Source organism: Clarias gariepinus, chromosome 4 (assembly GCF_024256425.1).
Source record: "Clarias gariepinus isolate MV-2021 ecotype Netherlands chromosome 4, CGAR_prim_01v2, whole genome shotgun sequence".
Taxonomy (NCBI): domain Eukaryota; kingdom Metazoa; phylum Chordata; class Actinopteri; order Siluriformes; family Clariidae; genus Clarias; species Clarias gariepinus.
This window is the reverse complement of record NC_071103.1, coordinates 21,907,203-21,928,831: the sequence shown is the minus strand read 5'-3', so window position 1 is coordinate 21,928,831 and position 21,629 is coordinate 21,907,203. Positions and strand designations below refer to the sequence as shown.

At 35.7% G+C, this 21,629-nt stretch overlaps 3 protein-coding genes across 3 annotated transcripts; 2 read left to right on the top strand and 1 right to left on the bottom strand.

The window, feature by feature from the left end:
• Nucleotides 1–216: 216 nt before the first annotated feature.
• Nucleotides 217–2,644, bottom strand: LOC128520790 (trypsin-like). Its single transcript, XM_053495188.1, has 6 exons — nucleotides 2,584–2,644; nucleotides 2,186–2,342; nucleotides 1,414–1,512; nucleotides 1,125–1,285; nucleotides 724–860; nucleotides 217–539 (listed from the first exon to the last, which is right to left on the bottom strand). Exons 1-6 carry the CDS (start codon nucleotides 2,621–2,623, stop codon nucleotides 387–389), a joined length of 747 nt encoding a protein of 248 aa, XP_053351163.1. The 5' UTR covers nucleotides 2,624–2,644; the 3' UTR covers nucleotides 217–386.
• Nucleotides 2,645–3,513: 869 nt separating this feature from the next.
• On the top strand, nucleotides 3,514–5,423 carry LOC128520791 (trypsin-2-like). The gene is made up of 5 exons (XM_053495189.1): nucleotides 3,514–3,635; nucleotides 3,864–4,017; nucleotides 4,147–4,406; nucleotides 4,686–4,822; nucleotides 5,010–5,423. Exons 1-5 carry the CDS (start codon nucleotides 3,599–3,601, stop codon nucleotides 5,157–5,159), a joined length of 738 nt encoding a protein of 245 aa, XP_053351164.1. The 5' UTR covers nucleotides 3,514–3,598; the 3' UTR covers nucleotides 5,160–5,423.
• Nucleotides 5,424–7,330: 1,907 nt separating this feature from the next.
• On the top strand, nucleotides 7,331–10,327 carry irgq1 (immunity-related GTPase family, q1). Its single transcript, XM_053493715.1, has 3 exons — nucleotides 7,331–7,554; nucleotides 8,500–9,234; nucleotides 9,495–10,327. Exons 1-3 carry the CDS (start codon nucleotides 7,541–7,543, stop codon nucleotides 10,228–10,230), a joined length of 1,485 nt encoding a protein of 494 aa, XP_053349690.1. The 5' UTR covers nucleotides 7,331–7,540; the 3' UTR covers nucleotides 10,231–10,327.
• Nucleotides 10,328–21,629: the final 11,302 nt, after the last annotated feature.

The window sequence follows — 21,629 nt, the reverse complement described above, 5'->3', positions numbered from 1 at the left end:
AGCAATTTAGAGCAAAAGACATAAATGTTATAAACAAAGTCTAAGTATTGGGGAATCTAAGTAAGGATGAAAATTAAATCTAGAAAAAAATTAGTCCATAAATTTATTTTTTATATCTATATAAATATATTATGTGTACATGTGTGAAAGCAATAGCTTAATGTACACATTAAAATCAACTGCAGGTTTAATCTGTGATAAAAACTTAAGTCACTGTCACAGCAGGGGAGTTTTTATTCATGCATCCCAATTCAATCTCATCACATTTTTTGATGATTAAGTGAAAACAGAAAACAAACAAAACATAACAAAACTGTGAAAGTAGTGAGGGGTGAAAAGAGTGAAGTAAAAATTGTGATGAAGCAGTTGGAATACAGAAAGAAACTTTAAGGATTTGCAGCCATGACGTCTCTGATCCAGTAGAGGAACTCGCACACTTTGACGTAGACCCCAGGGTAGCCTGGCAGGCCACAGCCTTGACCCCAGGACACTAGCCCATGCACCTCTCCGTAGCACACCAGCGGACTTCCTGCATCTCTCTGACAAAGACATTCAAGATCACATTTATGTTTATTTTCATTACACCGTATGAAGATGTGAACAGATATGGCTTCAGTATTTTGATAGAACCATAAAGTACATAAAAATATATTTAAAAAATATTTGTCTTTTGACATCTATGCAGGTGCATTTTTCTACTGAAGACAGATTGTAACTACGTACAGAGCAGGCATCCGTTCCACCCTCCTTAAGGCCAGCACACACCATTCTACGAGTTAGCATACCAGGATAAGACTTTTCACACTCCTGCTCACCCACAATTGGGATATCAGCACACTGAAGACGAAAAGGCATGAATACTGTTTGGAGACAAACAGTATTCATAAAAAAGGGAAAAAGACAGACTATTTAAAACCTATTCTAAAAGACATTCCTACACATATTACTTTTATTGCTTAATTAATTAATAAAAATAAATGTAAATTAATGGCATTATGCAACATTGCTCTTTTACATACATCACTGGTATACTCTTTCAAATCAGCAAATCGAGATACATGATTTTAGTATTATTTATACTTTTAGAGGATATCAGAAGTATGTCAGAATTCATCTGATCTTACAGGAATCAGCGTAAAGAGACCCCCATCCAGAGACAGTACAGGGCATTCCTTCAAAGGGACAGCCAGTTGGCAGAGATATTGGCCGTACAGCATTAGTCACTTTCACGGGGTGGAACAGCTTAATTAGCATAATATCATAGTCCAGAGTTCTGTAGTCGTAGCTGGTAACAGGATAGGGGACAATTTAAAACATGTACTGTTTCATTTATTTCTTATGATTTCATTATAATATGAGACAAAGCAGATCTGTTCAAGAATGTGTTGCTCTGGGGAAAAAAATTATACTTGCTTGGGGTGCCAGATAATATTTTCTGTCTTCAGAAGCTGTTCAGTTCCCTCAAACACACGCACATCATGATCTCCCAAAATAAGCTGCATACTATAGGGGCTTTAAAGAAAAAGTTAAGGATAAAGATACATATCAAATAAAGGACCTACTGTATAGCCTCTGTGTACATGCAAATTACTTAAAATAATCTGTTATTTATATAATGTTATTACTGCATTATATGCCAGCTTTGTAGCAAGTATGTTTTAAGAGCAGCATAAGCTTCAGGAGTTCTAAATGGGAGACATAGCCCTCGTCATTACAAAAAAGTCATGATAAGCCTGACATTTATTAAATTAAAGACTCGCCAGTGATATGATTAACTGTACCATAAGAAGAACACAGAGGCTTTGAATCAGGATCAGTACCTGAGAGAATATTATTGGTGATGCATTCTTGTGCAACCTAAGCACCATAAGTATAACATTTATGAATTGTAGTCTAACTAGGGACCATAGGGACCAGTGATGATTACCACTGTATCTTTTCCCATTTTATGACCGTGGTAGGACCTCCGGTCAACATTTATGCACTCATTCACTTCATTGGAGCCCATAATATGGATGACTAAATCTTAAATCCCCCCACTATTTTGGATTGTAATGTCAGAATACAATGAAATGTACTAATGTTATATACAACAGAACAGAAATATACATATCGGATAGTTTTGGACATTTCTGAGGTAATTTAGTGGTAATGAAATAGTAATTTCCATTTGTGTAGTACTTACTTGTACCAGCACTGAGCAGTAGAGAGCACCCACTGTTCACTGATAAGCACTCCTCCACAGAAGTGGTAGCCATAGTGCAGAGAAACCGCCCACGGCTGTGAGTGAGCCACACATTCAGAGCCTCCGATGATTCTTTCTTCACCATGTGGTGCTGCCACTGTGATCACACATATCAAACACACATTTAAGTGCACATCATAAAGTTACACAGTAGCCGAAAACCCCCCATCCTATTTATTTGCAAATCATTTGTAGTGTTACAAGGATGGGTTTTCACTGCTCATTCTAACACATATTAATTATTTTGGAAATTTGCACATTCAGTAAAGCTAATAATGTTAAGCCTGTCTTTTCTTCCTAATGTCTGTTAGTAACACAGCATAATGTAAAATAGTCACCAGCAGCTCCTAATAGTGCCAACAGAATGATCAAGCTCATGTTGATTGCTTCAGCAGCCAAACAGAGTGTCACGTAACTTCATATATATACCAGTTTTAGCGTAGTTACACACACACACCTGGCTCAAATCCACAGAAGTTGTTCAATGGTTAACTTCTTTGCAGATTTGACATTACAATGGGTTGCGATAAGTATAAAGTATATAATTAAATTATAAATTAATATTAATGGTCAAATGAGCTTGTCTGATTTATAGCCTAACCTCATACATGACCACATGAACAATTGTGTTAACATTAAGCATCTTAAGCTTATTTTACTGATGCCAATGTATTAGAAGCTGCCCCAGGTTAAGTGCCAGTTACTGTGTGAAAACAACCACATGCTGTAATGACCATGACACTTTAAAGATCAATAAATAATAGATTCAGAACAACAAACACGATTTAAGAACCTTGGAGTACTCTTCTTGCATAAGTTCATGAGGATTAACTTTCCATGAGAATGTGAACAGACATGTTTATCTAAGCTGTTCTATCTGGCTTCATCTCTCTTGGACAAAGATATCCAAATCCATTGAGATTAATGAGACAGAAGTCAACTGGCTTAAAAACTGCCAAACTGCTTAAAAAACTTGGTTGGTAACACTGAACCACACAAACAAAAATCACTAGTCATTTACCATATGTTAAGAACATGGAGACACAATTTATGTTGATTTAACATATTGTATGTATTTGTCAATTCAGCATGGTAATACGTTTAACTCAGTTAAACTTAAGTATTAAGATATATCTTGATAACATTAACAGTGTGTGAAAATTCAATGTGTACATAAGTGAAATGGAGGGAGGGAATGAATGAGAGGGAGGGGGGATGGATGGGGAGAATAGGAAAACCTAAGGGGAGATATAATCTATGTTTTTCTGCACATGTGCTACAATGAGATAAATGTTCTGCTATAAATGCAACACAACTGCACATACTGTGTGCAGGTGAACACAGTGGGCAGCAATGATGATCTTATTGTTAGCTCTTCTTGGTGCTGCAGGTAAGAGAAATAAAAGTTTCTTATAAACATTTTAACACATTTAAGGGCAGGTATTTAATGTCAGCTGGTTTATCCTATCTTCATTTGAAAGGTAACCTTCCTTGCTTTACTCTTGCTTAACATACAAGAGTATATACATCGTATCATTTATATTTTGGATATGTCTACACCTATTAGTATGAGTGGTTAAATGACTCTACTTCATTCTGTTTCCTGTGTATATATTAGTGGCAGCACCGCTGGATGATAAGATAGTTGGTGGTTATGAGTGTAAGGCTCATTCTCAGCCCTGGCAGGCCACTTTGAATGTTGGATATCATTTCTGTGGTGGTTCCCTCATCAATGACCAGTGGGTCATCTCTGCCGCTCACTGCTGGATTAAGTTAGTATTGAAGATCTCTAATAAATCTCTTTCCATTTGCTACTAAAACATTATAAACTTTTCAGATTTGCAATTTCTCTTTTGTTTCTTATATACTGTACATATAATGATTTATTTCTGCCACTTCAGTCCCTATAGTCAGATAGTTATCCTGGGTGAACACCACATCTGGGAGTATGAAGGCACAGAACAGTACATGGCTGTGGATGCCATCTACTGGCACCAAAGCTATGACTACCAGACAATGGACTATGACATCATGCTCTTAAAGTTAGCCCACCCTGTAACGATAAATGAGTTTGTAAAGCCTGTTTCTCTGCCCACGGCATGCCCCACTCCAGGGGAGATATGTACAGTGTCAGGCTGGGGCAACATCTACTCAGACTCAGGTCAGTCGAAGGGACGCAATAAAAAACATGCAACCTATATTGCTTTTTGGCATTTAATTAATTTTACTAACCAATTTGGCTAAAATGTTTGCTACAAAACTTTCTTGTGCTGACATTTTAACTTAAATTTTAATATACTGTATTCTAATGACACTCACAGACAAACGCATCAGTGGAGATTATAACCACATGTAGACTGCTCACAAATTCTAAAGTTTGTTAAGGGGTTGCCTTGGCTTATTTTAGGTCACTTTAACTTTTTTTTAATTTCTTTTTAAGTGTTCAACCCATTCCACCTTCAGTGCTTAGAGGTTCCCATTCTTTCTCAGCAAGTGTGTGAGAACTCATATCCAGGAATGATAACAAAGCACATGGTGTGTGCAGGTTATTTGGAGGGAGGCAGAGATTCCTGTCAGGTGTGACACATATTTAATATTATTTATGTTTAGTATAATATAATGCAAAATATACTGTATGAATTTTTTGTTTATTTATTTTTTATTACTGCAGCATTTTTAACATTATGCCAACAATGGTAAAACCATGCATACATTTTCTTCCCATGCCTTTTACTCACCCTGACTCATCTTTTTTCTCTCTCAGGGTGACTCTGGAGGTCCACTGGTGTGTAACCGTGTACTGCATGGTATTGTATCCTGGGGTTATGGATGTGCTCAACCTAATTATCCTGGTGTCTACACTAAAGTGTGTGCTCTGCTGCCATGGATCAATGAAATTCTTAACAGCTATTAGACATCCAGAAAACCACACCAGACATCTCCATAAACACTTTACAGAACTAATATTTCTCTTAGATGAATGTGATGAATAAATATAAAACAAAACCCTGTATACAAACAAATATAAATGCACATAAAGGTGTGGAACAATAGACCTACTTTTCATACAATAGATTTTTTTTGAAAATCATGTGCCATGGAATTGTGCATGTATTTTCATGAATAAACATTATATGTAATTTTTTCCACATTAAATACATAAGTGCTAAGCATGTTATATGTTCTAATGGGGTTTATTGTATTATTTATATTTTCAATTGGTTTAATTCATGTGTAGTTTATATGTTCTTTTTCACAATTCCCAGTTTATTGTCCAATGAATTATGTTTTATGATGCCATTTGTCTATTTCTATCATATTTTTTGGACTTTTGAATATAATTAACAAATAATGCCTATTCTACTTAGTGACATTCAAAAATAGTATATAACAAAAATGCAATATTACATTCAGAAAAATATTAACATCTATAATTAGTTTATGCATAAATTTAAATCTTAAGGGTTTATTATAAATAATTTAAAAACATATATTATAGATAATGTAAATACATGTATATGTATTACAGTAAATACAAAAAAACTAAATTATAATACCATCCATTCATCTTCGGTAAACAATTTATTGAAGCCTATCCTGGGAACTTTGGGTGCAAGGTGAGAGAAGTCGCCCATAAAGAGATGCAAGTCCTTTCACTTACCTTTATAGTATACTTATTTCCACTTACAGGCAACAGTATAGCCAATCCACCAACATACATGCTTTTGGACAGGTGAAGAAAACCAGAGCACTTAAAGTCTACCCATACTAATACAGAGAGAACATATAAAACATGGACAGTAACCCTGGAGTTGTCACCGTCTGTGCCATCATGGGATCCATGCTATATTATAGAAAAATAAACGTTAAATGTAAAATGGCCTTTAACATTAAATTATGTAAATTAATAGTTCATATAGCGATTGCCCAGTCTCTCTTAGTTTTGCATCATTTGAGGGAAAAAGCACCAGCAAGGTTGCTAAGGTCATGCTGTCTATGCCATATTATGCTAATTTTGGAACAAAGTTACAGATGAGCTTTTGGAGGACACTCAATGCACAATACGTCTGTATATCATAAGAGAGTCTAATTTCAAAACTGAATTCTTCTTCTTTGTCTTTGTCTTTTGGCTGATCCCTTTCAGGGGTCGCCAAAGCGAATCATCTGCCTCCATATAACCCTCTCCTCTGCATCCTTTTCTCTCATTCCAACTAACTTCACGTCCTCTCTCACTGCATCCATAAATCCCCTCTTTGATTTTCCTCTAGACCTCCTGCCTGGCAGTTCAAACCTCAGCATCTTTTTACAGATATATTCACAATCTCTCCTCTGAACATGTCCAAACCACCTCAATCAGGCCTCAATCTGGGGGCCTCAATCTGTTATAATGATGACATCATAGTTTGAATTTGATTTTAGACAGAATTTAATGAAACTTTGGCAGTCCTTTTTTGCCTGAAACTGAACCTGCACCATAAATTAAAGAATGTTTAGTACAAATGAAGTTATGAGCAGTTATGTGTCCGATTTTGTCACAGAATCACACAAAACTGGTTGCACAGAATGTAATGAAACTGTTGCAGTACTTAGATATCTGCCAGTAGTTTCACCTGCACCAGAAATCAAAATGCTCAGAATTGTGGCAGGAATATAACGCCATAAGATAGCAGAAGGAAAGATTTAACACGTTAATATCAGATCTATGAGGAAGAGAGCAAAAGAGCAAAAACAACTCCTTTATATATATATGAAACCATTCAAACATACAGTTTAGATTTTTTAAAATCGTAAATAAATTATATTAAAAAATACAGCGGAACATTGTGACTAAATTACTTTATTTTATTATTAAATACATAACTATTATGGCAAATAATTACATGTTAAAAAAAGCATTCTTCTCTGCCTAACTTGACCGGCCGCCACTGCTTTCTACAAACTCTTTCCCCGACAACGGCAGGTACTAACGCTATTTATAAATACCACAGTTCGCATTCTTTTCACGCTCCAAGGAACATTCGTGAACATCTGAGGAACAATATAGAAATGTCACGTGACGTCAGAGCCAGTGGGAGGAGCAGAAGGGTGGTTTCTCCTTTAATGTCATAGAGTTTAACTCTGTCCACTGGTGACTTATTAGGTTCATAGTCATCTGGCAAATGCTTATAAAAAGATATTTAAAATGCGATTATTTCCAGTTAAACCTGAGCTGTATGCCTGTTTCGCACTGCTGTACTTTGGTTAGCGGCGTCTGCTTTCACTTTCTCTCTCTCAGTGACTTGTTAAACTTGCGAAATGGAAAGCTTCGGGTAAGTGACACGGTTTACGTTGCCTTTATAACCCGAGAGTCTGTTTTTAGTTATGTGTATTAAGTTCGTGTACAGGCTTCATTTTTCTATGAACCATTGGTCTACTGAAATGAGAAAAATAAGTGGTAATCTTTGTTTATACTAAGAATAGTATTACTACTGCATCTACTACTTGGCATTCAACAACAACGAAATGTTCTTGGCCTGGACAGAGGTAGCACTGTGGTCAAGGTTTTGAAAAGCCAATTGTAAGGTCCATGGTTCAGAGCTGCCAGGCTGCTAATGGCTGAGCCCACGAGCGAGGTTTATTCTTAACTGCTTGGATACAATCGAGCTGGCAACCTGACCCTATAAGAAACTTGTTGGCCAGTGCCTAGACATGTGGGTTAAATAAAACAACAAACAAACAAACAAAAAAACTTTAGCAAAAGTTTTTCCAAAAAAACTGCCTGTAGTATATAATTGGGTGTATGCGCCCTGTGCCCTATGATGAGTTGTCACTCCATCCAGAGTGTACCTTACCTTGTGAACTGAGTTCCCTGGGATATGCTCAAGGCCACATGTGACCCTACACAATATGAAAAGTATTTTATTATTACTATTATTATTATTTTTTAGTAGTAGTAGTAGTAGTAAAAAATAAGAAAGTAATAATAATAATAATAATAATAATAATAATAATCACTTTTGAATTATCTAATGAGGGCGAATATTACTTTTTTACTGCTATTTTTAGTGTATTTAATATACAACCACACCCACACATTGGACTACTGCAAATAGAACACCCATTACACAGTACATAAAATTATGGATATTTAATATGTAGGCCAACAAATGTATATTAGCCATAAACCAATAAGTTATAACAATTTTTTTAACTAGTTTTTGGAATAAATATCATAATAATACTGTAATAACTCTGTCCTAATTTCCCCCCAAAAGATTTCATGTTCCAGAAAAGATCCCAGAAGAGTACATCTGCAAACTTATGGAGGCAGTACAGTCTACAAGCCCAGACAGAATCCCTCAACACTTTATAAGTTTGTTGAAAATGTATGATCAGTTCCAGTTGAATGTTGCTGTGACAGGAGACTCTGGTGCAGGAAAATCTACACTGATCAATGCCCTCCTTGGACTGGATCATGACGACAAAGGAGCTGCACCAACAGGAGTTGTGGAGACCACAATGGAACCTACAGTGTTTCAATATCCAGATTGTCCCCAAGTGAGACTGTGGGACCTTCCAGGGATGGGCACACCCTCTTTTAGATCAAAGAGTTATGTAGAGGCAATAAACTTTCATCTCTATGACATGTTTTTTGTCGTGATATCTGAGCGGTTTAGAGAAAACAATCTGTGCCTGATTGATGAAATAAAAAAACAAAAGAAACCTTTTTATGTTATTAGAACAAAAGTAGACAGTGACTTGCATGCGCAAAGTAGAAAACAAAACTTCACTGAAAGTGCGGCTTTAACTGCCATGAGAGATGAATGTTTAAAATATGTAGAAGGAAAAAATCTGCATCCACATATCTTCTTAGTATCGGCCCATGACACAAAGCACTATGAAATGCAGAAACTCAAGGACACCTTCGAGACGGAGGCTCCAGAACTTAAAAGAGAGGTTTTTCCTCTGTTCTTGGTGAATTTGTGCAGTGGAGACAGGAAGAAACAAAGGTGAGCTTTTTTGATTGTGTATTTTTGCCACTGTAGTTTAGTATTAACAATACGACTGTAACTATAAAGCTTTTAAAATGATGACATGATACATTTAAGATGAAGACAACAGTTTATTTTCTCTTTTTCTTTCTCATCCACACGTCCACACACCCACACACCCCCACCCACGAAACCACCCCCACCCACACAAACACACCCCCACCCACACACACACACACACACACACCCACACACGCACACACACACACACACACCAGGACTGTTATGCAACATGCATTGAAGAGTGGAAAAATCAGTGAAGAAGGAATATTGGACCTGAGAAATTTCTGCAAATGTTTTGACATTGCAAATGGAACCAAAGTGCTTACAACTGCACTGGAGGCTCTTGACCACTTTCAGCTTGATGTGGCTGTTTTAGGGGAGACAGGATCTGGAGTAACCACTCTTCTAAATGGCCTAACGAGATCACAGAATGCCTTTTACTCAGTGCTTGGAATGCCAGCAACAAGTCCACAGTACCCAAATGTCAGATTCTGGGCTGTGTCAGGAATAGAGAACATTATGATGAACTCCTTGGATAGGATGAAGCAAATTTTGGATCATTTTGATTTCTATGTGCTTATTGTGACAGAATGGGAAAATGCACACCACATTGACCTTGCAAAAGTTATTAAAAATTTACGGAAGCAGTACCACTTTGTACAGACAAAAATTGACTGCTATTTGCAGGCCCAAGAAGATTTGTATGTTCCTGAGATTGAAATTCTAGATGGCCTTCGAGCCCAGTGTGCTGAGGAGCTTCTGATGGCAAGTGTTAACAATTCACAGCTATTCCTCATAAACAGTTTAGACAAAGATGCTTTTGACTTTGTCAGTCTAGAGAGTGTATTAGGCAGTGACCTGGACACTATAAGGGCAAGTGCTTTTGCATATTATGTTGACAGAACTTTGAAAAACAAAAAGCAAGCACAAAGCAGCTGTCAGATATTATAGCTGCATGACTCTCCAGGGTGTTGTTCTCTGTGACAGTGGACTATTTTTTAAAAAACATGAATACCAAATTTTATCCAACATTTACATAATCACTTATTTTTATACACTTTTATACACACTCCTTTATTAATAATGAGTGTTGAAGTGGCTGACAATCTATTTTCACATTCAAAAGGCGGAAAAGTGACAAAGTGAAGAAATTTTTCTATTCAGAGTGAAGAAAAGTCAAAAAGTGAAGAAATTCCCACCCAGAGGACAAAAATATACACTACTATATAATATTCAATCAAATTTAAAAACATGTCAACATGCAGAATAATTGCAAATCAATTTAATACAAGAATTAGTGTTATTAACTTTTTGATCATACACTGATCAGGTAGTCTTTTTTAGTTACATGGCTTATAACTTATCTTTTCTCCTTGTACTGTTCTTCCTACATCCTACGACTGTGTTTCCACAAACTACGTCACACCACAGTAACTAGTTTTACAAGCTGCACTTACAGTAAAAAACAACAACTTTTAAAACAGTGAAAACTATTTAGTTATCACAGTGAGTGACATTTGTCATTCCTACAGTATGTTATTCTGCTTTTATGCTGGTCATGAACCACATCATGTTGGGTGTTTTTTTCGGGACATTCTGTATTGATGTCTTTTTCAGATTCTGATTGTTTGTTGTGTTATGTTTGTCCACTGTTTTGCTTTTGTTATTTTTGTTGTGGTTATTGTTGATAATTGCCTTATTTTATTATTATATGATTATTGTTATATGATGATGATTACCTCAGTCTTATTAGATGCACGTTTTATTTATTAAATATGAGTCATGGTGCATGGCTTTAGGGTCCACAGTTCAATGTAATCTCAAGTTACTGTTCTTCCTGGAAATTTGGATGTGAAAACAGAACCAGTTCTGAAAATTAATGTGAGAACAGGAATAAACTGAACCTGCCAGAATAAACACATGATTTACAGCCTAAAATGTATTTGGGTTAAAGGCTTAGGAGAACTGGTATTTATTGTGATGTCTTGTATGAACTCAGATAATAAAGACATTAATCTTATTATTTTACTACCTGCCTTTTAAATTTGTTTTTAAATGAAACTATTGTTTAATGATTTACTCAGAGATTATTCAACATAACAAATTATTTTGATTAAATCAATAAAGAACACTTTTATAATATATAACAATATTGAAGGTTATATTGAATGGTACAGTGGTATTGTATGGGTCACATCATGGCCGTATACTGCTGTAGGCATAATAGTGTAGGTCTATGTGTCCCTATTTTGACAGTGCATTAGATCACTATTAAGCTGCAATTTACCTTAATATAGAACTGAAAAGTTTAATTAAGTCTAATAAAGTTGATTCTATCTAATGGATAAAAAGTGATCCAGTTAAATTGAATAATCCCAGTGTGTTAGTGTGGGTTTTTTCTAGGTTCTCCAATTTCCAATTACCTTGTAATAATGTTTTAGCAGGACTGACTACATTAAATTGGTGTGTGTGTGTGCGTGAGTATTCATGTGTGTATAAGATCCTGTGATGCACTGTGATAGATTGTGATGTCCCATGTCAACGAGAACCACTGCAACCTCGCCAAAATAAACAGTTTATGAAAAAAGGGACATATGAAAGAATAAAAAAATGTAAAAAATCAATTAACCATCTTCACAAATAAATGTTTAATTATCCACTTTTTTTTATTTAAGGTGACAAACTCAAACTAGCTTGATATTACAAAATATCTTTAATTATTATATCTACTTAGTAAATATACTGAATATGCTGATACTTGGTACACACATCTGGCTATTTCAGAGTTTACTTCCTGTTTCAGTGGCATAGTTGCTTTATACACAGACACACTGACTTATTGGTTAGGGTTAGGGTTTTTGCCTTGCATCTGCAGGGTCTAGATTCGATTTCTGCCTTGGGTCTCTGTACATGGAGTTTGCATGTTCTGCACATGCTTGGTGGGTTTCCTCCCTAAGTCCAAAAACATGCCGATTAGACTAACCGCTGTTCCCATATTTCTCTAGCATGTGTAGGCACTCTGGCCAGAGTGTACCCCACCAATGGTGCACTAAGTCTTCCGGTGTAGGTTCCAGGCTCCCTGGCCCCCAACATACACAATTTCACAAAGTTATAACAAATATAAAGTATACACCATTAAACTATAATCCAAATTAATAAAAAATTTAAGCAATGTATAAGCAAAGATCAATAGCATTGAACAGTGTTAAAAAAGGAATGAATGACATGGTAGTGAGTGGTCTCATCTGAATCACTTCATTCAAGGTGTAGGATAAGGACTAGCAGCAAAAACATCAAAGCGCTTCAAGCCTCTTAAACTCCACCCCTTTACTCTACTCTTCACCAATGAGGGTCTCTGAATCACGTGATACCTGTCCGATTGGTCAGTGTTGTGTGACGGCGCTGAGCTCAGCACATTGGCGTGTTTTGTAAACTATCAGGCTAATCTTGTTTTTCTTTCTCCTGCATTGTTTTAGTTATGCAACTTTATAACCAAAACACTGAATAAATCGGATCACATTTTGCAGGCACGGTAATCCCGAATCACATCTTCTTTTCAGACCTAATGGTAAGTTTCATTTTTACACAACTTATGGATTAGCACTAAATGTTTTTGAAAAAGGCAACACATGCAATGGCAAACAGTATAACTTTTTAATGTGCTTAATAAGAATGCCCTAAATAAATTAATGCCTAGGCTGTCTCTCTTATCACTGCTAGCCTGAGTAAAACCCAACGCGCAGAAAACCGAGCGTGCTGATCTGTGATGCACTAAAAGTGACCCCATTTCTGTTTATTTGGGAATGATGGTATAAAAAGTCTTTTGTCACTAACCATTAAAATGCACACTTTAGTATATGGAGATGCGACTAAATCTTATAATAGTTAGTTTTACAATTAATTTCACATTTATTTTGGGGGAAAAAATAAGAGCGGAACCATTGTGCTCAGGCGGTGTTGCGCCCGGGTATCTATAGGCGTGGGTTTCCGCTCCGACCTCAAAAGAAATTCGGGAAAAGTTTTTTTTTTGTCAATACACGTTCAAGTTACACGAAAATATATGACCTGGGATTTGTTTTGTATTATTTCTAGAGATTAGAATGCTGCACTGCAGCACTTTCAGAAATTGGCGTCCACTCCGGTTTGAGATAAACACTGTGTTAACATATATATATTAATTACATGTTTTTATAAATTAATTAGAAATGTATGGAAGTATAATTGTGCCAAATTCTTCAGAGCAAAATAGCAGGTTGAATTACATGAACTGAAAATGTGTTGCGATATTTTTTTTTTTTTGGAATTTTTCTGCATTGCAATTTAATCTAAATTAAAAATAAATTCTTAGAGCATTTACAATGTTTGAATTGCCACTGCAATTTATTGTGGTTGTATATTTCAAGTGAAAATGTAATTTAAGCATTTAAAAATAGTTTACAAATATTTTCAAGTGTTAAAAATACAATCTTCATTATTTTTCAATCTTACAAATTCAGGTCGAGCCGATTGCTGCTGTCCGTGCCGCAGTGTACTTTAAAGTGTGCTTTCTACTCCTCAGAAACTATTTACCGATCGGAACGCAGCACCCTTAACTAACAGGCTGGGTTGCCAGTTGCACAACAAATGGTGTAATGTGTTAATATTACCCCTCTGTAAACGCTATATTCAAAGCAAAACACCGGCGCTCTTTCACTCACACTCGAGAGCGATGGGTTTCCCGCCCCTGAGCTCGGTAATGTACAGTCACATTCAGTAACAAGAGGGGATTAATTTCCTCAGCAGCAGCAACAACATTTTTATTGCAACACGTTTTTTTTCAGTTCATGTAATTCAACCTGCTATTTAGCTTTGAAGGATTTTGGCACTAATATACTTCCATAGAAATGTTTTTGACATTTTGACTGAGTTTTCATACTTTATGGTTTGTATATGCCATGTGTTCATTTTTCTATTGAGTAGTTATTTCATTATGTAAATACAGTATATTACCCTTACCTGGAGCATACTGTGTAGGCAGCAATTTGTATACAGTGATATTGAGATTTAGCATGCTGAAACTGGTGAGGTGATCCAGCTGCAAATTGACTAATGAGTAATAAATTATTTGTCAGTTTTTTTCTTGTCTTTTATTTTTTTTAGATTTGTTTGTAAAATTTGCTGAAAGCAATTATAGCCTTATAAATGTATTAATGTTCCCTCATTTATTGTCTCTGTTCCCAGACAGATAAACATGGGGAAGAAAGAACAAGGTCCAAGGCTTTAATATAACGGGCTTTCCAGGGGATCAATGACACAGTGGTTCTTAAGACCACTGATTTTTTTTTACCCCCCATGAAATGGCCATCAACAACAATCAGCAATAATATTACAAACCATTGACAAATTAATTAAATGACTTTGATTAGCTTAGTCCAGTGGCACCTTATAAAGGTGGGATATATTATCCAGAAGGAAGACAGTCAGCTTCTGAAGTTGATGGGAAAGAAAAAAAATGGGCAAGCGTAAGGATCTGAGCGACTTTGACAAGGGCCAAATTGTGATGGCTAGACGACTGGGTCAAAGCATCTCTAACACAGCAGATCTAGTGGGATGTTCCCGGTCTGCAGTGGTCAGGACCTACCAAAACTGGTGCAAGGAAGGAAAACCGGTGAACCGGCGACAGGGTCATGGGCGCCCAAGGCTTATTGATGCTTGTGGAGAGCAAAAGTTAGCCAGTCTGGTTCAGTCCTCTAGCACACCTACTGTGGCACAGATTGCTGAAAAAGTTAATGCTGATTATGATAAAAAGGTATCTGAACACACAGTGCATCGTAGCTTGTTGCGTATGGGGCTGCGTAGACGCAGGCCCGTCAGAGAGCCTATGCTGACCCCTGTCCACCGCCGAAAGCGCCTACAATGGGCAATGGAACAATGGACAAAAGTGGAAGGGTTGGCAACTGTCTTGAGGGCTCTTCATTTGTAAAAAGAATATTCACTTTAGACCGATAAATTCTTATAATGTTTGGACATGACCCTGAGACTTCTTAGATTGAAGAGCAGCAACAGTTGCTTCTCTGAGGTCATGACTAATGTTCTTTCTAACTGTCATGATGTAGAGACACTTCGGTGCTCTAGGACATTAAACTGTCACACTTCTTTATTGTTAAAAAATCTTGTGCAATTTGTTTATCTAACCTGACTGCTAATTGTTCTCTTTATGATTGTAAAAGGGTTCTGGAATTTTCCCAACTGGTTTCTGAATGTTGGTATAATTTTTTGAAAAAAAAACAAAACATTAAAATATTGTGTTTTTGGTCACCTGAGGTTATTTGTTCAAAGACATTGTTGCAGTCCACATCATCTTTATTTAGGCCCTGATTATTGTTATTATTATTATTATTGTTATTATTATTATTATTATTACTATTATAGGAGGATGGATTTTCTTTTTCCGTGACTGTAGGTCAAGCTGGTCAAGTGTTGGTTAAAAAATTGTACAGAATGGTCTTATTACTTGCCCTGCTTGCCCTCAATTTAAAAATACTTAGTTAAACCAAGTAAAATAGGATACTTATTTCTTTATGCTGTGCCTCAAACACTGCACAAATAAGTTATCAAATACGTTTGGCATAAATAAAAAGATCAGTTTTGATACAATTATCTTGATTGTGTGTAGCTTTCCCCAGTTTTCTCCACTCATTCCATAGAAATAGCAATTAAATAATTAAATTGACGAATGACGAATATTCTTTTGTTTAGAAAGAAGTGGACTTGCACCCTTCACACACAACATTTTCAAGGTGCATTAGGCCACTTATAAACTGCTATTATTACCTTGATTCAGGAATTTTCATTATAAATCAGGTCTTAGAACTTGATTCTTTCAAAGTGAATATCTGATTTTCAGTTCTAGAATCACACATCCAATTTAATTGAATAATCCCCATGTTAGTGTGTTCTCAGGTATTTACTTACCTTACAGTACAATAACATGTCAGTAGGACTGGTTACACTAAATTGGTATGACTGTGATGGATTGTGCTGTCCCGTGTTAATGAGAGAGGCTGCAGATCCACTGCAAACTTACCAGGATAAACGGATCACTAAAAAGAAATAATAAGAAAAGAATAAATTTTATTCACAAGGAAAAAAGTTAGTTTAATTATCCACTTCTTTATATAGGGTGACAAAGTCTAGCACCGAAACGTTAGAGCCCAACACATTATTATTAACTATTATCTATTTATAGGTTTATTAATATTTCAGTAGTATAGTTGCTTCATACATGCCAGATTTTTGGATTTCTTGTTTCAGTGGAAAAAATCTCATGTTATGTTCACGTCCAATGTGAATGTGTATTGTTATATACTTGGTTAGTAAACAGTAATCAGAATCAATGAAGATGAAAACCATATTTAAATGTTAACAGAATGATAAACAAGGTATAATGCATTATAATTTTTTTTTATATATAGTTGTTCTATCGCCCGTTTTATTTTATTTTTATGGTTAATTTAACAGTTGGCTAGTGGATTGACCGATAACATTAAATCACCGTGTCAAGTGCAGCCAGCATTAATGCTTTAGGGATTATATTCTGATCATGTTAAAACATGTCAGAAAATGCTACCAGTATGTCAGGAAATATTACCTTTGCAAAAACATATAACAACTTCAGTTTTTACAACCCTCTAAAACTATAAGTACGAGATAATGAGAAAGCACTGATATAAATATATACGTTTTCTACTGGCAGGATAGAGCATTACTTTTGATTGAGCAACTTAATACCCCAATCTGTTGCAGGCACAGTAATCTTCATTCTACCATGTCTCAGGTGGTGTTGCCCCCAAGTTTGCATATACACACCCATACAAAGCATCTCGGAAATTTAGAAAATCATGGGGAATTGATTTTAAAAAGTAAAATTCTGACATATTCTATATTTATTACATGTACAGTGAAATATTTCCAGCGTTTTTCATTTTCATGATTATGGAATTCAGCTCATAATAAAAATACAGTACCACAGAATATTAGAATATTTACTAGGATCAGTCAAAATGGATTTACCTTACAGAAATTCTGAAAATTTATGTTCATTTATGGCACTGCTGTGGTGTTCCAGGTTGCTTTGATAGCAACCCTTAGCTCATCTGCGTTGTTGAATTGGGGGTTTCTCATCTACCTTTTTGATAAAAGAATCAGGTCAGATGAGTTGGTTGGCCAATTAAGCACAGTAAAATAATTTTTTGGCAAACCAGTTAGTGGTAGTTAAAAGCATTTCCAGAAAAAAAGCATTTCCATAAAGCTTGTCAGCAGACGGAGGCATAAAGTGCTCTAAAAACTGGTAGACGCCTCTGTTAACATTGGACTACACAGTGAACTAACTTCAGCAGATGACATGGCTCCTAAAATTATCGCAGACTGTGAAAATTTCCCAGTAAACTTCAAGCAACTTGGATTCTGTTCCTCTTCTCTCTTCCTCAGACCTTGATATCCAAAAGGAATGAAAAATTGTACTTTTTGACATTGTCTCTGGTTTAGGAGCTTGACAATAGGAATGCAACAGTTGCAGCTCCTTTTCGTGTGTGTGTGTGTGTGTGTGTGGCAGCTCTTGGTGCACTTGCTCAGCCTCACCTCACTCCTCTTATTATTTTATGGACTTGACTGATGGCTTTGCTTGATAATTTTTATTAGGCTGCGGTTATCCCATTTACAGACACTTTCCCCTCCCAGTCAACTGCTTCTTCCGTGGCTCCTTTTATCGTCTAGACAACAGTCAAGTTAGCAGTCTTTCCCATGCATATACTGAACTAGACCAAGAGTTCCATGGGGTTTGTACTGTATAAACAGTAACTTATTCAAATATTCTAATTACTGCACTTTTGATCTTCAATTTCTGTAAACCGTCATTATCAAAATCGAAATAAAGAAGGCTTTCCCCCCATTAAATCTGTCGTTTCCCGCCAAGATACTCTAATTGTTCGACATGCAGCGTATATATCCTTCGTCCATGAGGAAAAAGAGGAGCGGAACCACTGTGCTCAGGCGCTGTTGCGCCCGGGTTTCTCTCGGCGTGCATTTCCGCCCCTTGTTTCGGAGAAAATTCGTGAAGAGATGCACGCGGTTCGTCTTTTTTATTCTCGTGCCCATGTCACCTGTTTTTCAGGTCAGTACACGTTAAAAAGTGCACGAAGGTATACCTGCTTAACTTAGATATAATGCAGTGTGTGAGGTGAGTTTTGTTTGCGTATTTAAGTGTTACATAACAAAAAGATTAATGAAGTGGGCAGAGGCGCAGATGACGGGTATGGGCGAGGACACGCCCACCCGTTTCGTAGACTCCGCCCCCACTTTTAAGGCGCAAAAAAAAAAAAAAAACCTAGTTACATCACATTACATCTCTAGTCAAAACGTCATGATCGAGGGTTCTTGTTGAAAGTGAAGTTCACTTAAACACCACACACACACACCCCTTCACCCAGTTTACGGATTTTAGTGTCTAAAACATTTTATTTTAAACATCTTGTGTTATAAAACAAACATACAACAACAACAACAAAAAAAAACAACAACATGTAAATCTGCCACCCCCTTCTCTTTTGGGAATCCTAAATTGGCTTGAGAGCTAAGCTTCCCCTGTTGTTTTGGTCACAATCCTCAAAAGGCGGGTGGACAAACAAAAACCCACAAATTTTGACAAAATCCAAGCACTGATTTAGCAAGAATAGGCTGCCAGCACTCAGGTTTCGGCCCAGAAGTTGATTGACAGCATGCCAGGGTGAATTGCAGAGGCCTTGAAATAGAAGGGTTAATACTGCAAATATTAACTCTGCATAAACTTGATGTAATTGTCAAAAAACTTTGACACTTCTGAAATGCTTGTAATTATATTTCAGGACACCATAGTAACATTTGGCAAAAAGATTGGCATTTCCAAATTGCCCATAGCGCATGAATGAGCATGTGTATGTTTGTGTGCCCTGCAATGAATTGGCACCCCATCAAATGTGTACTGCCTAATGCCTTAATTACTTTGGATGCCATCAATACTTTAAGAGTGTTAAACCATTAGCCCAAATTGTGCAAAATGCCTCAAGCATAGTTGTGTATTTTTTCTTAATTTTTAGACCTGTTGTCAAAGTTTGATTCCCCACTTAAAAAAAAAAAAATCTTCCATATCCTTGGAACTGGGCAGTCTGGTACGTTGCATCAATTTCAGGAAATGGCATCGTGCTTGACATGGCTTCCTGGACATATTGTTTACATGTTTTTGTACAATAACAATGTTTTTGACATTTGACTCTTGAACCTATTTTGCACAGTTAGTTTTGTTGATAAAGCGTTTAAAATCATTTTTCTTTTAAAGAGTTCATCAAAGAGTGTACCTTTGTTAATGTAAGTTACACATTATCTGTGTAAAGTGTTTCAAGTATTTTTAAAGAGAATATCCTATAAGTCCTAACAGTGGCATGTTTGGATAAAGTCCTAGATGCTTTAAGTGCCTGTATGTTTTGCGCTATCAAAGCCATAAAAACAGTATAGACACTGAAACATACTTGATAAAGGACAAATGTTCATCATGGATTGATTTTGTATTTATATCAATAAAAATCTAAATTGCATCTTATGAAAAGTCTTCTTGTACAAGTATCTCAGTAAAATGTTGGAAGTTTTTTTATTTTCATAATTGTATAGAGGGGATTGTCTGTAATCTGGAAGTAGCAGAACCATGATTGTGGTGTACTGTATAACTTAGCAATTTAAAGAAATGTATACATAATGTCTAACAGAACAAAATATTTGTTGTTAATTGAAATTGTGTTATACTATTTAAAATAATAATTCTTTTAAATCTTTTCATGAACAACATGATTTGTTTCCATTATTAAAAACAAAAAGCATATAAAATGTATAAATATTACATCTTTAATGAATAGAGTAAGTGCAATGGCTTATCCTTTAATCTTGTCATCAAGCAAAGTGGAATGTAATATATATGGAAGACAGAGACGTTTATTTAAAAAAAATAAGACCACTTTATCAACCACAAACACATAGTTTGAATTTTCTGAAAACATCTAAGAACAAAGCTCTGCAGTTTATTTCAACCTGCAGTATGTGGTGATGACATCATGACTTATTCAGCCAGTAAGCAATAGTGAAAATGAAATACATTATATTTTACATACATGTGTCTAGCCCTAACCAAGTAATGTGTCTGTAAATAAACATTTCTTCTTTTTCTTAATATATTTTTTTAAATGTTACATTTTTAGATAATTATTTTTTTTTTTTTTGTAAATCAGTTGATAATATAATAATATGATAATATATAATATATATAAAATTTCAGAATAATTTATACACACTTCAATAAGAAAACTATATGCAAAAATCATGATCACACATTTTGGAGCTTTATGTGATCACTTTCGACCTAAATATAAGCCAAGGATGTTCAAATCTAGTTATAAGTAGAATGGTACACAGTAAAGGTGAAGGTGAGATGGTCTAAACTTATTATGAGGCTGTGGGAGTATGACTGACCTTAGGCCTGTTCATTAGTGTTCAATTATTATGTTTAATTTATTTCTTGTTGAAGCAACTAAGGCTTGGGTGAGATGCTGAATATGATTCACACAAACATTCAACAACTAAACAAGCACAAGTTACAGTGCAAGGAATTGCAATGATTATTTACAAGAAAAAGCCTATGAAAGGTCGTTTTAAAAGAAGGATTTTTCATAAAAAAATCATAACCATGTGTATTTTTTCTATAACATACTTTATTAATTTTGTAAATGTAGCCTATTACTTTTGACTGGATCATACTGATTGGGCAGAAATTTGCCTAAAGGGGTTTTGAGATTTAATACCCTGAATATGATGAGGTGATCAATCTGCAAAATGACCAAAGAAAATGTGTTTCCTTGAGGTGAACCTTTCTTGCCTTTTCTTTTAATTTTTTGTAAACATTTTCTGTAAATGTATTTATAAATGAATGTTCCCTCTTTTATTGTCTCTGTTCCCAAACAGATAAACATGGGGAAGAAAAAACAAGGTCCATAACTTTTAATATGACTGGCTTTTCAGAGGATCAACGCCACAGTGATTTTGTTTTTAAAACCACCGATTTGAATTTGGTGATTTTTTTTTGTGGTCACATGAAATGGCCATCTACACTAATCAGCCATAACATTAAAACCTCTGACATGTGAATTGAATTATTTTGATTATCTTGATACAGTGGCACCAATTAAGGGTGATGTTCCTGAAGTTAATGTGCTGGAAGCAGGAAAAATGGGCAAGCGTAAAGATCTGAGCGACTTTGACAAGGGCCAAATTGTGATGGCTAGACGACTGGG